At 44.4% G+C, this 14,797-nt stretch overlaps 1 protein-coding gene across 2 annotated transcripts in view; it reads left to right on the plus strand.

The window, feature by feature from the left end:
- Positions 1-1,854: 1,854 nt before the first annotated feature.
- LOC139532421 (cell adhesion molecule CEACAM5-like) overlaps positions 1,855-14,797 on the plus strand; it is a 56,997-nt gene continuing 44,054 nt past the window's right edge. For both annotated transcript variants that reach the window (XM_071329975.1, XM_071329976.1), the window contains exons 1-3: positions 1,855-2,049; positions 9,054-9,338; positions 9,467-9,739. In XM_071329975.1, coding sequence (XP_071186076.1) covers positions 1,983-2,049; positions 9,054-9,338; positions 9,467-9,739 — 625 coding nt within the window. In that variant the 5' untranslated portion in view covers positions 1,855-1,982. The remainder of the gene's footprint in view (positions 2,050-9,053; positions 9,339-9,466; positions 9,740-14,797) is intronic.

The following is a 14,797-nucleotide window of genomic DNA, read 5'->3' on the forward strand; positions in this document are numbered from 1 at the left end:
CTAGGTTGGGTTGTGCTTCGGAGGACGCATGACTTTCGACCTTCGTCTCTCCCGAGCCCGTACGGGAGTTGTAGCGATGAGACAAGATAGTAATTACTAGCGATTGGATACCACGAAAAATTGGGGAGAAAAGGGGATAAAATTTAAAAAAAAAAAAAAAGATAGTAATTACTAGCGATTGGATACCACGAAAATTGGGGAGAAAAGGGGATAAAAAAAATCAAGACCATGTGTCAAAAGGAGGGATGGTAAATCTTGTAAATAAATATTGAACTACGGATTTACTGTGTTTGCTGAACATTTTTTTAAGAAGTGTGTGATCTGTATGACTAATGTTGGACTCTGCATTTCAGTATTCCTGCCATCACATCCCAGGCCAGAAGGCCCCTGTGAGCACTTGATGATGGACTTCATTGAGTTGATCCCTTGTGAGGTGAACAAGTATTGTTTAGTGATTGTTGACCTATTTTCAAAATGGATTGAAGCTTTTCCTTGCAGGGGAGCTATAGCAGCAGCTCTTCTGAGAGAGATTCCCCACAGTGACTGGCCTCTCTCCCCATGAAGTGCTGACAGGGCGACCCATGAGAGTGACTAACACACCATTTCCTCAAAACAGATTGACGCTGCAGGGAATGGAAGAAAACATGGTAGCATACTGTGTCTCACTTAACAATGTTCTTAAGACTCTCTTCCCACATGTGAAGGCTTCTCCGCCCAATCCATCAGGAGGAACTGAGCATTGTCTGCGCCCTGGAGACTTCCTGGTGGTAAAAAACTACAGAAGGAAGAGCTGGAAGGATCCTCATTGGAGAGGACCATATCAGGACCAGAATCAGGGCCGGGATTCCAACCTGCCTAAATATCAGATGAGGACACCAACTAAGGAATCTGGAGATGGAGGGGGGGAAGGAGAGAGAGAGAGAGATAGGGAAGTGAAGAAAGAGGTAGAGGATGGGCTTATCTCATCCCGTCCAAAGCCCCTTCAGATGTCACATTCCAGCAATGGATACAGCCTGAAACACAATCTAATACTCCCAACAGGTTCAGGATAAACAGTGGGGGAACCGATCTGACCAGGGGTTACATGAGAGGAGTGACAAAATAAATGACAGAGGGAGAGAAAGATGGACAGGGAAGGAGAGATGTTGATGGGGAGAGACAGATGGAAGACGAGATGGAGGAAGAGAAAGAGGGAAAGCAAGAGGGTGAGGGAGAGGAGAATGATGTAAAGACAACAGCAGGACATGAACTCTGAGGTGGAGCCAGGATCAGAGGACCAAGAGGAGGAATCCAGCAGAGCCACACACACACAACAGCCAGACTGACGGTCAGAGGTCTCCACCAACCCGTCAGAGAAGGGATGAAGATGGGAGCGTCAGAGAGAGAAGAGGTGAAGAACCTAACTTCTCCCAAACAAACACCATGTTGAATTCCCATACATCAAGAACCAACTACTCCTAAAACAACGACACGCCCCCACCACGTGTTTCACCAAGACCATCATCTACAAGACACTCACATTGCTTTCAGATGGGTGTAGAACAAGGAAGTGTAGTAAAGACAATGGAAACCCAGAGGAGCAGTGGTCAGGTAGACCACTGCTCCTCTGGGTTTGTAGCTAATCATACACATAGGGTGGTGCCAAAGACCAGGTATGGGTAAGGACTACAGCCAGGAATATTCCAGAAGTGGTTATAATTTTATTATTATAGCAAATAAACATAATGCAATGTGTTGGTATACAGTGTGATTGTATTGCAGCTATTAAACATTATTTACAAGTCAAATTGAACGCAATTTTATTTTGCACCAAGAGGTCATGACTCATGCATAGGGAGGAGCTAACCACATTTTACTTTAAGTTTCACAGCCTCAGGAAATAAAGACCAGAAAACTAGGCTAGGCTATGAACCAAACAGTGTTTAAACATATCTCATTGTAATTTACTTTTATTTATTATCTAAACAAACTACCTAGCAAATATGCCCAAACTAACGCTCATCAGATTATGCTTCTGGCTTTGTCTGGCGCGAACGGTGGTCTCCGGAGGTAAGTTGAACCGACTGGCGGGGCTGAACGTAGCATTTGCTCTACCTAATAATTGTTAGGCTATTTGTTTGCTATTTTGTGCTAATTGCTGTACTTAATTTATAAATCGGGAGGTTCCGGAACAAAAAGTGAGCGCGAGAGGGGGTAACCTGAGGTGTTCTGAGGTACTGGAACGCATGAGGGGAAAAACATATATTTATAATAAAGCATTCCATGCATATTATCGCCTTTGCGTAGTGGCATTGAGCAGTAGAGTACAGGCGCTTACAGAAGTTGCACACTTTTGGAAAATGTTTAGTAGCCCAGCGTCCGGGAAAAATCTCGCCTTTTATAAACACATTTCATGCAATTCTATGTCATTTTACATGACTGGAGACTTTGGTAGAATATTTTTAATACCGCACAAGTAATTGAAATGGCAGGCTATTTTGACACGGACAAACTGAGAATCTGAGATCAATAAAAACGACATTGTCTTGAATCCATCAATAGTGTGTAGAGACACATATTGTATGTTACAATGTGATGAGGAAATTATAGTCCTAAAAATGCTTTCCAGTTTCACTGACTCACCCAATGATGCGCAGCACACTTGCTGGTGAAGGCCGATGCGCTCCTGCCAAAAGCCTGTCTCTGTCTTTTGTAAAACAATATTTGGAATTTGATTAAATATTTTGGTAGCCCACATAAAGTCTTCTCTTTTCAGCAGGAGCAATTTGCTATCCAATCTGTGTTTTCCCTCGATTGTATATAAAATATTGCGAAAGGAATGTTTTGTCAGCATGCTGTTAATATATTGACAGATTTGCCAGGCGTTCCCGACTGTAGGCTATTAATTTGTTATTGGGTATTGGGCTACAATCCACATCTAGGCTATTTTTTAGAAGAAGCTATTGATCCTCGGTGGCTAAATTATAGGCCTTCTCATTGTGTAGTAGGCTATTCTGAATTATTTAATTTATTTCTGAACAGACAGCATTAATTCTATAACTTTGTCAAATTTATTTCAGTTTATCAAGGGTGTTGCAGCTCCTCCATAACCCTCTGCGCGGCCATGATTCTATAAGGAAATACATTATGAAGTGCAACGTTGGAGAGATGAGAGTTGCAGGCTCATGTCTGTCAGAGCAGAGCGAGGGAGAAAGATCATAAAATGTAATCTCATTGTAGTTATGTGAAATATACTGTCACGCTTCTCACACAGCCACCGCCACGCGTTGGTCTCAAACATAGGTTACAATGTTACGCAAACCATAACCCCAACCCGAATCAACTCTTATTAGGAGGCCCGGGCTGAAAATCTACTTTTTCACATTAAGTTTTTTTACGGAAGTAAAAACAGTTTCAGGTTGGATATTCGCCTGTAGTTTTCCTTGCTTCCACCAACAGCAGTTAGGGACCGTCAACATAGTGACAAATCAAATGTTACACATTTCAATAGCCCTTTAACCATTACTCCTAAAACTTTCCAAACTGGTTCTAGCTAACCTGATGGCACATATTGCACACACTTGTTTTTGTCCATTTACATTTGGCACTATTTTAAATTATTTTTTGAATTTTTGAAATTCAATAGCGCCTTGTTCATGTGACCCACACACCTCAAACAAGGTTCATAATGTACACTCAGCTGGCCTACACATTGCACACCCTTTAGTTCGTCCATTTTCCTCTCACACGATTTTACATGAATTCTTCAAACTTTCTAATTTCAATAGCTCCTTGGTCATGTGATCTACTGACCTCAACCAAGGTTCAGAATGTACATTGACTACCCTTCTATATTGCACACAATCATGCAGTGCGCATCAGGAGAGGGGCGGCAACTCATCCGGCCGCACCCCAACCCCATCACAAATGGCTCTACTCACCTGCCAAAAGAGGCAGGCTATCCCGGGCCAACCGAACATCCGTGGCGCTACGGTATCGTTACGTTTAGGGGGGATTCTGACTTAGAGGCGTTCACTCTCCGTTGGAGAGTCTCCCTCAAACAGGTGACACACAGAGTAGGGGGTGGAAGAGCCCTCCAAGGGGGATCTGACTTTGCCGTCTTCCCTTACCTACATGTTCTAACATGCCAGAGGCTGTTCACCTTGGAGACCTGCTGCGGATATGGGTACGGTCCATTGAGGGCCTCTTGGTTAGGGGCTTGGGGATTAGAGATGGGGCTCTCTTTTGGGGCTTGGTTAGGGCTGGAGCCTCGGTTAAAGCCAGCCTGTTGCCCCTTCCCATTATGCTGTGGCCCCTGGTTGGGGTTGTGCTGAGGCCCTTGGTGTTTAGGTCTGGGACTGCTCCCTCGGTCTTGCTGACCAGCCTTCTGACCGGCTCGGCTAGGCCCTTTTGGACCCCGGTTGTTGTACCCCAGGTGGTTGGCTCCGGTATTGCATCTTCTTTCTGTCTGAACACCCTCTGACCGGCTTTCTGAGCTCTCATCTCTCTAACCTGCTGGCTGATCTCCTGTTTCAGAACGGGATCTACTAGATCACTGGTCTCCAGGGAGATACGGATGTGAGGTGGGCGGGTGGGGTTGGAGGGGGCTCGGCGAGGGGGGTTGGCGTGGCAGGGAATGGAGGATGAAGGTTGGTTGAAGGAGTGGCTTTGTCTGAGGAATGGGCGAGGTGAGTGGACAGACCAATTCACACATGCACACTCTTCAAACACACACATCAAATATAAAACACACACGAGAACTGTAACAGAAGAACACAATATCTTGTTCCAAACCCATACTGTATGCACCACTATACAGACAATGTTGTAGTTCGACTGAGACTGTACTCATGAACTTCAGTTATGAATGTTGTCCAGAGACCAGAGTCTCTCCAGCATCTTCTCTCGAACCCTTCTGCTTCTGTCTGTAGAAACTATCAGTGTAGACACCTGGCCTGTGTGTGTGTGTGTGTGTGTGTGTGTGTGTGTGTGTGTGTGTGTGTGTGTGTGTGTGTGTGTGTGTGTGTGTGTGTGTGTGTGTGTGTGTGTGTGTGTGTGTGTGTGTGTGTGTGTGTGTACCTCTTTAGCCCATGCAGGTTTGTCAGTAGGACTAGCTGAGTCTTTATAGTGATACAGCGGTTTCTTCTCGCCTGGTCGGCCATCTTGGTTTTGTTGTTGTTGTTGCTGCTGTTGTTGTAGAGACACCAGGTAGGCTCTCTACAAAACAAATAGACAACAGTTTACCATCTCTTCAATTATTCAACAACATTGTTATATGACATCATCATAAGTGTTACCTCCTGTTGTAACTGTCTCTGTAGTCTCTCGGCTTGACGTTGTTCCTCAATCTGCTTACGCTTATACTCCTATGGAGACACACACACACACCCGGAAGGCTGTTATTATCCGATCTTAACCAACTCACTATGATGATAGCACAGAGCCAAGCAACAGAGACACATGACACACATGACCAATAGCATCACCCCATACAGGACAGGTTGACCAATAGGACCCATACAGGACAGGTTGACCAATAGGATCCAGACAGGACAGGGCTCACAGGGAAGTTTCATGATCCATGTACAAATGACCTGGACTAACCTGTACCCCGCACATCGACTCGGTACCGGTACCCCCTGTATGTAGCCTCATTATTGTTATATCATTTTCTTTTCTTTTTTTTAACTTTAGTTTATTTAGTAAATATTTTCTTGACTCTATTTCTTGAACAGCATTGTTGGTTAAGGGCTTGTAATTAAGCATTTCACAGTAAGGTCTACCTCTGTTGTATTCGGCGCATGTGACAAATAAAATGTGATGTGATTTGATGGGGTTAGGGAGGGGGGGTTCCTTGCAGGGTAAGTACTTGCAGAGAGGAACGAGGAACAACAAACCCTGGACACAGGGACAAGGTACAGGTTTAGATCACAGGCTCTGTTGCTGTAGTTTCACAGGGTTGAGGGGGTCAGACTTCAGAGGATGGGGGTAGGTAGATGTATACATGCAGGTATACAATGGGCCTGCTCCTGTAGATGTTATTGAGGGGTCAGGGGTACAGTGCCTTGCAAAAGTATTCACCCCCGTTGGCGTTTTTCCTATTTTGTTGCATTACAACCTGTAATTTAAATGGATTTTCATTTTGATTTCATGTAATGGACATAGACAAAATAGTCCAAATTGGTGAAGTGAAATGAAAAAAATTACTTCTTTAAAAAAAATGTAAAACAGAAAAGTGGTGCATGCATATACACTGCTCAAAACAATAAAGGGAACACTTAAACAACACAATGTAACTCCCAGTCAATCACACTTCTGTGAAATCAAACTGTCCACTTAGGAAGCAACACTGATTGACAATAAATTTCACATGCTGTTGGGCAAATGGAATAGACAAAAGGTGGAAATTATAGGCAATTAGCAAGACATCCCCCAATAAAGGAATGGTTCTGCAGGTGGTGACCACAGACCACTTCTCAGTTCCTATGCTTCCTGGCTGATGTTTTGGTCACTTTTGAATGCTGGCGGTGCTTTCACTCTAGTGGTAGCATGAGACGGAGTCTACAACCCACACAAGTGGCTCAGGTAGTGCAGTTCATCCAGGATGGCACATCAATGCGAGCTGTGGCAAAAAGGTTTGCTGTGTCTGTCAGCGTAGTGTCCAGAGCATGGAGGCGCTACCAGGAGACAGGCCAGTACATCAGGAGACGTGGAGGAGGCCGTAGGAGGGCAACAACCCAGCAGCAGGACCGCTACCTCCGCCTTTGTGCAAGGAGGAGCACTGCCAGAGCCCTGCAAAATGACCTCCAGCAGGCCACAAATGTGCATGTCTGCTCAAACGGTCAGAAACAGACTCCATGAGGGTGGTATGAGGGCCCGACGTCCACAGGTGGGGGTTGTGCTTACAGCCCAACACCGTGCAGGACGTTTGGCATTTGCCAGAGAACACCAAGATTGGCAAATTCGCCACTGGCGCCCTGTGCTCTTCACAGATGAAAGCAGGTTCACACTGAGCACATGAGCACATGTGACAGACGTGACAGAGTCTGGAAACGCCGTGGAGAACGTTCTGCTGCCTGCAACATCCTCCAGCATGACCGGTTTGGCGGTGGGTCAGTCATGGTGTGGGGTGGCATTTCTTTGTGGGGCCGCACAGCCCTCCATGTGCTCGCCAGAGGTAGCCTGACTGCCATTAGGTACCGAGATGAGATCCTCAGACCCCTTGTGAGACCATATGCTGACACATGCACATTTGTGGCCTGCTGGAGGTCATTTTGCAGGGCTCTGGCAGTGCACCTCCTTGCACAAAGGCGGAGGTAGCGGTCCTGCTGCTAGGTTGTTGCCCTCCTACGGCCTCCTCCACGTCTCCTGATGTACTGGCCTGTCTCCTGGTAGCGCCTCCATGCTCTGGACACTCTGGACACGCTGAAAGACACAGCAAACCTTCTTGCCACAGCTCGCATTGATGTGCCATCCTGGATGAGCTGCACTACCTGAGCCACTTGTGTGGGTTGTAGACTCCGTCTCATGCTACCACTAGAGTGAAAGTACCGCCAGCATTCAAAAGTGACCAAAACATCAGCCAGGAAGCATAGGAACTGAGAAGTGGTCTGTGGTCACCACCTGCAGAACCACTCCTTTATTGGGGGTGTCTTGCTAATTGCCTATAATTTCCACCTTTTGTCTATTCCATTTGCACAACAGCATGTGAAATTTATTGTCAATCAGTGTTGTTTCCTAAGTGGACAGTTTGATTTCACAGAAGTGTGATTGACTTGGAGTTACATTGTGTTGTTTAAGTGTTCCCTTTATTTTTTTGAGCAGTGTGTGTATATATATGACAGGGATTGAAAAGGATTTGCCAGTAGGTAGTCGACGTGATTCATGATGATGACTGCTTGTCTATCTTGTTCGCTAAGATTTTGAAAGTATGATGTTGACATTATCAGTCCAATCAAAGCTGCGGTAGATATAATGTGATTTGATGTCATTTTATCTGTGTCCAATGACCTTGAGTTTTCTTGGATAGGCACATCTAATGTAACTCTATAGCAGCACACAAGGGGGATTGAATTTTCGAGCACTCCCCATAGATTTTGCGGTGACGTAGTGTCCCCATGAGTGACAGAACACTGAGCAAATCATGGCGCAACTAGAGAACATTACCAACACCTACGCTCCGTATTTTCCGCTGGCTGCCCAACCACCACAGAAAGCATTGAGCTAGGCTGAAACACCTGTATTCTGGAACTGCCTTACTCAAGAAAGCAAAAAAGAAACCATGTTTTTATCCGGCTTTATTAACTCATTGATTTCTATTATTTTTTTTTACATTGTTTGCGAACGGATGTGACACATATTCATGCCAAAATAACATGCAAAACAAGCAACAACAACAAATAATTTATATATATATATATATATACATTTTATTTTAGCTGAACAGGAGGGGCTCAAAAAAGGTAGGGCTCTACCCCACCTGCCATGAATGATGGGTCGCCACTGATAACACCGCAGTCTATGTAACTTAGCAGTTCGTGACAAATCTTCAGTAGAGTTGAAAATGCGATGGAAACCCATTTAAATGTGTATTTTTCATTTGGTGCATAGGAATTTAACAGAAAGTAATTTTTATGTGGACTATGTCATCACGCACAGCCTTTTATCTGAAAAAAGGCATTCTGATGGAAACATCTCTCTGGTGGGAAATTGTGCGTATTGTTACATGCAGATTTTTAAATATTTGTATGAAAATCAGTCATAAATTGGATGGAAACCTAGCTAGTGATATAATAGTGAACAGGGTGTAGACAAATACTTTAATCTGTGGTGTAGTCTAGATAAATTTCTGCTCCAGTGGTGGTGGTGAGGGGGGACATACTAGTCAACGTGGCCAGACTACATAGACCAGATACACCCAGCAAGCAGAATTCTAGACATAAACAGTAAAGGTTGATAATAATGTATCTTTCAATGCCAATAGGGTTAGGACTACATATTTATACCCTAACCATACTGTATTACCCTGGATACATTGATACTCTGATACATGTATGAAATGTCTGCTTTTCCAGATCTTTATCATCAAGTGGAAGGTGAGCTGGTGTTGACACCGGACAAATCCACAGTGCCTGACTCCATCACAAGCATCCTATGGAAACATGGGAAGGAAAAGGTGGCAGAGTGGGACAAGGATTTTGGTGGTCTGGACATCTATGGTGCCTTCAAAGAGCGTACAACCCTGAACCAGAATACTGGAGAGCTGAGAATCAGTGGATTGAAGAAAACAGACAGTGGAGTTTATTCTGTGGAGTTCAACAGCAAACTGCTTGACAAGACATATAAAGTATCTGTTATCAGTAAGTGTTTCTGTGCGTGTGTGCATATATATGTGTATGTTTGTGCGTGGTCATGTAGAAACAGCTTGTTGTGTAGTGCCTCACAAGCATTTTCCCAAATTATTCCTGTTTCTTTCCTCTATTTACAGAGGCAGTCCCCAAACCCACAATCACTTCTTCCTGTAACACCAACAAAACCTCCTGCACTCTGACCTGTGAAGGCGACACCACTGATGCTGAACCCATCACCTACAGCTGGAAAGTGGGAGAGGGGGCGTGGGAGGTCATAGGAAAACAGCTGATTGTCTCTAAGAGCGACACTGGCAAATCAACCAACAGTTACAAGTACATCTGCAAGCTGAAGAACACTGTTAGTGTGGAAGGGGAAGTCAGTGAGCCAGTTGGAGAGGTGTTTGTCTCAGGTGAGTGGACACTAGTCAGGTGAGTAGTGATGGCAGGTAGCCTAGTGGTTAGAGCGTTGGACTAGTAACTGAAGGTTGCAAGATTGAATCCCCGAGATGACAAGGTAAAAAAAGAATCTGTCGTTCTGCCCCTAAACAAACACTGTTCCTAGGCCGTCATTGAAAATAAGATTTTGTTCTTAACTGACTTGCTTAGTTAAATAAAACAGTCTTATGTATTGATGTGTTAGTAACACTGCTAGTGTTGTAGGACATTTTGAATGTTGCACTGTTGAATTCATTTTACATTTCTTTCAACATTGTCACGCCATCTCCCGCTCTCCCTCTCTGGCGATCGAGGGCGCCAGACTGCCTATCTTTACGCACACCTGTCCCCTTCGTTACGCTCACCTGCACCTCACTGGACCCACCTGAACTCCATCATTATTTGATTGCCTCCACTTTATCAGTCTGTGTCCTCTGTGTTCCCCGTGTCTGCATTGATGTTCATTTGTCCCCTGTCCAGACGCTGGTCCTGTTTCATGTCTGTCATTTATTAAATGTTCTCCCTGTACCTGCTTCCTGTCTCCAGCGTCGGTCCTTACAAACATATCAACACAAAAATGTATATATTTTTGTTTTCAGAGCCTTCCACAGTTGGTGTTGTTGGCGGTGTTGTCCGTGGTTTACTTGTCATGTTACGCCCCTGAAAAAGGGGAGAAATGATCACGAGAGTGGTACGGTATTGTTTACTCATTGAAACTTTTAGTGCAATGAGAAAAAGACCGCGATTTCTCCGGGAACTTGAGTGGAGACCAGAGCAATCGATCTCAGGCTCATAGATTAAGAGCATTTAGTAGATCACAGATTAGCACTTTTACCCATGACAAAATAAAGTAATCAACATAACGTTTACACATTCCTCTCACAATTCGTACCCTTTGTACGCTTGACGGATTTTAACACAATTATATAAATGTTATCAATCTCTATCAGCTAATACTGAATGCATGATCTTCTTAACCTTAGATGTTTTAAGATCCTCACATACTATGAACTTACTAATACTTTTTAATGTATAACAGGCTATGAGTATTTCCTTTAACCTGTCACACTCACAGCGCTTCCTATCACCATAATAGGTAAGGACATCACATCTATAGTAACAGAGTACATCACAATCATATAGACACGGGTTAAAGGTGTACATGTACATATTTCTGAATCACAGATTGACTTAACAGCAGCAACAACAGTGAGCTATACCCCCTGAAGGGGATACCTGTTCTACCTGTATTTACAGTACTGTTCAGGCTACTGCTACAGTCAAGACAAGGGGTTAGATGCACCACCTGCTGTAGGTCAGTCTTCATAATGAGTCACAGGGAGGCACCAAATAGGATCCCGCACAGTATGGATTAGTCTAATCTGAATTAATCAGCAAAAAGGATGGTAATTACTTTGTGGTAACCTAAAAATATGTTTAGTTTACAATGGATATTAGATGTGAAATCGCTGGCTAGGTTATTTTACCTTTGTCATAGGCTACACCCATCCTGTTTTTTTTCAATCGAGTGGCTCAACAGGCAAGTTTACTTTCACTTTTACAGAAAGCTCATGTCTGCATGTAGGCTGAAGACAGACACAAACAACATACTACACAACTATTTGTTACAAACAAACAAACAAAAAATATTTCAAAGAAAAGGCTCACAGTGCCTCTGAAGACGATATGGGTGATGAAACTACGGAAAGCCATTCATTTCCAATGGCAGAGAAGCGAAGTGTGCGGGGTACTGTTGGGCGATGCTAGCATGGGCGAGGGTCGTGAACAGGGTGGGACAAAAGTTGGGGAAAGCTCAACTTTATGCAAATACTTCCCGCCATCGAAGCACACTTGAAGTACATCACAACACAAGTCAATAAAACATCATGTTAGAAAACTGCTAATAATAAATCATGGGTAGAATCTGAATTGTTTGCTCTTAGCTTCCTCTGTCCTTGATTCCTTCTCAAATCAAATTTTATTTGTCACAAACACATGGTTAGCAGATGTTATTGTAGTGAAATGCTTACCCTTTTTTTAAAACTAGGCAAGTCAGTTAAGAACAAATTCTTATTTTCAATGACAGCTTAGGAACAGTGGGTTAACTGCCTTGTTCAGGGGCAGAACAACAGATTTTTACCTTATCTCAGGGATTTGATCTTGCAACCTTTCGGTTACAAGTCCAACGCTCTAACCACTAGGCTACCTGCCGTCCCTGCTAGTTCTGACAGTGCAGTAATATCTAATAAGTAATCTAACAATTCCATAACAACTACCTAATACATACAAATCTAAGTAAAGGGATGGAATCGAATATATACATATAAATATATGGATGAGCAATGACCGAGCGGCATAGGCAAGATGCCATAGATGGTATAAAATACAGTATATATAATATATGGGATGGGTAATGCAAGATATGTAAACATTATTAAAGTGACTAGTGATCCATTTATTAAAGTGACCAATGATTTCAAGTCTGTGTAGGCAGCAGCCTCTCTATGTTAGTGATGGCTGTTTAACAGTCTGATGGCCTTGAGACAGAAGCTGTTTTTCAGTCTCTCGGTCCCCGCTTTGATGCACCTGTACTGATCTCGCCTTCTGGATGGTAGCGGGGTGAACAGGGTGTGGCTCAGGTGGTTGTTGTCCTTGATGATATTTTTGGCCTTCCTATGACATCGGGTGCTGTAGGTGTCCTGGAGGGCAGGTAGTTTGCCCCCGGTGATGCGTTGTGCAGACCTCACTACCCTCTGGAGAGCCTTACGGTTGTGGGCGGAGCAGTTGCCACACCAGGCGGTTATGCAGCCCAACAGGATGCTCTCAATTGTGCATCTGTAAAAGTGTGAGGGTTTTAGGTGACAAGCCAGAATTCTTCAGCCTTCTTCACCACACTGTCTGTGTGGGTGGACCATTTCAGTTTGTCCGTGATCTGTACGCCAAGGAACTTAACTTTCCACCTTCTCCACTGCTGTCCCGTCGATGTGGATGGGGGGTGCTCCCTTTGCTGTTTTCTGAAGTCCACGACCATCTCCTTTGTTTTGTTGACTGAGTGACAGGTTGTTTTCCTGACACCATACTCCGAGTGCCCTCGCCTCCACCCTATAGGCCGTCTCGTCGTTGTTGGTGAACAAGCCTACTACTGTTGCCGTCTGCAAACTTGATGATTGAGTTGGATGCGTGCTTGGCCACGCAGTCGTGGGTGAACAGGGAGTACAGGAGGGGGCTGAGCCGTCAGGAAGTCCAGGACCCAATTGCACAGGTTGGTGTTGAGAACAAGGGATTGACAGCATGGATTGACAGCATGGCCAATGTATTCAACCTGTTCTGGCACATGGCATGTGAATGCTTATCCTTTTAAGATAGGAAAAGAGAGCCTTAACCTCACTAGGGTATGTGGGACGGTAGCATCCCACCTCGTCAACAGCCAGTAAAACTGCAGGGCGCCAAATTCAAAACAACAGAAATCCCATAATTAAAATTCCTCAAACATACAGTGGGGATAAGAAGTATTTGATACACTGCTGATTTTGCAGGTTTTCCTACTTACAAAGCATGTAGAGGTCTGTAATTTTATCATAGGTACACTTCAACTGTGAGAGACGGAATCTAAAACAAAAATCCAGAAAATCACATTGTATGATTTTTAAGTAATTTATTTGCATTTTATTGCATGACATAAGTATTTGATACATCAGAAAAGCAGAACTTAATATTTGGTACAGAAACCTTTGTTTGCAATTACAGAGATCATACGTTTCCTGTAGTTCTTGACCAGGTTTGCACACACTGCAGCAGGAATTTTGGCCCACTCCTCCATACAGACCTTCTCCAGATCCTTCAGGTTTCGGGGCTGTCGCTGGGCAATACGGACTTTCAGCTCCCTCCAAAGATTTTCTATTGGGTTCAGGTCTGGAGACTGGCTAGGCCACTCCAGGACCTTGAGATGCTTCTTATGGAGCCACTCCTTAGTTGCCCTGGCTGTGTGTTTCGGGTCGTTGTCATGCTGGAAGACCCAGCCACGACCCATCTTCAATGTTCTTACTGAGGGAAGGAGGTTGTTGGCCAAGATCTCGCGATACATGGCCCCATCCACCCTCCCCTCAATACGGTGCAGTCATCCTGTCCCCTTTGCAGAAAAGCATCCCCAAAGAATGATGTTTCGACCTCCATGCTTCACAGTTGGGATGGTGTTCTTGGGGTTGTACTCATCCTTCTTCTTCCTCCAAACACGGCGAGTGGAGTTTAGACCAAAAAGCTCTATTTTTGTCTCATCAGACCACATGACCTTCTCCCATTCCTCCTCTGGATCATCCAGATGGTCATTGGCAAACTTCAGACGGGCCTGGACATGCGCTGGCTTGAGCAGGGGGACCTTGCGTGCACTGCAGGATTTTAATCCATGACGGCGTAGTGTGTTACTAATGGTTTTCTTTGAGACTGTGGTCCCAGCTCTCTTCAGGTCATTGACCAGGTCCTGCCATGTAGTTCTGGGCTGATCCCTCACCTTCCTCATGATCATTGATGCCCCACGAGGTGAGATCTTGCATGGAGCCCCAGACCGAGGGTGATTGACCGTCATCTTGAACTTCTTCCATTTTCTAATAATTGCGCCAACAGTTGTTGCCTTCTCACCAAGCTGCTTGATAATTGTCCTGTAGCCCATCCCAGCCTTGTGCTGGTCTACAATTTTATCACTGATGTCCTTACACAGCTCTCTGGTCTTGGCCATTGTGGAGAGGTTGGAGTCTGTTTGATTGAGTGTGTGGACAAGTGTCTTTTATACAGGTAATGAGTTCAAACAGGTGCAGTTAATACAGGTAATGAGTGGAGAACAGGAGGGCTTCTTATTAAAGAAGAACAAGAACAAGAAGAACAGGTCTGTGAGAGCCGGAATCATTACTGGTTGGTAGGTAGGTACTTATGTCATGCAATAAAATGCAAATTAATTATTTAAAAATCATACAATGTGATTTTCTGGATTTTTGGGGGCGGCCGTCAGGAAGTCCAGGACCCAATTGCACAGGTTGATG

The sequence above is a fragment of the Salvelinus alpinus genome, chromosome 10 (assembly GCF_045679555.1).
Source record: "Salvelinus alpinus chromosome 10, SLU_Salpinus.1, whole genome shotgun sequence".
NCBI lineage: Eukaryota > Metazoa > Chordata > Actinopteri > Salmoniformes > Salmonidae > Salvelinus > Salvelinus alpinus.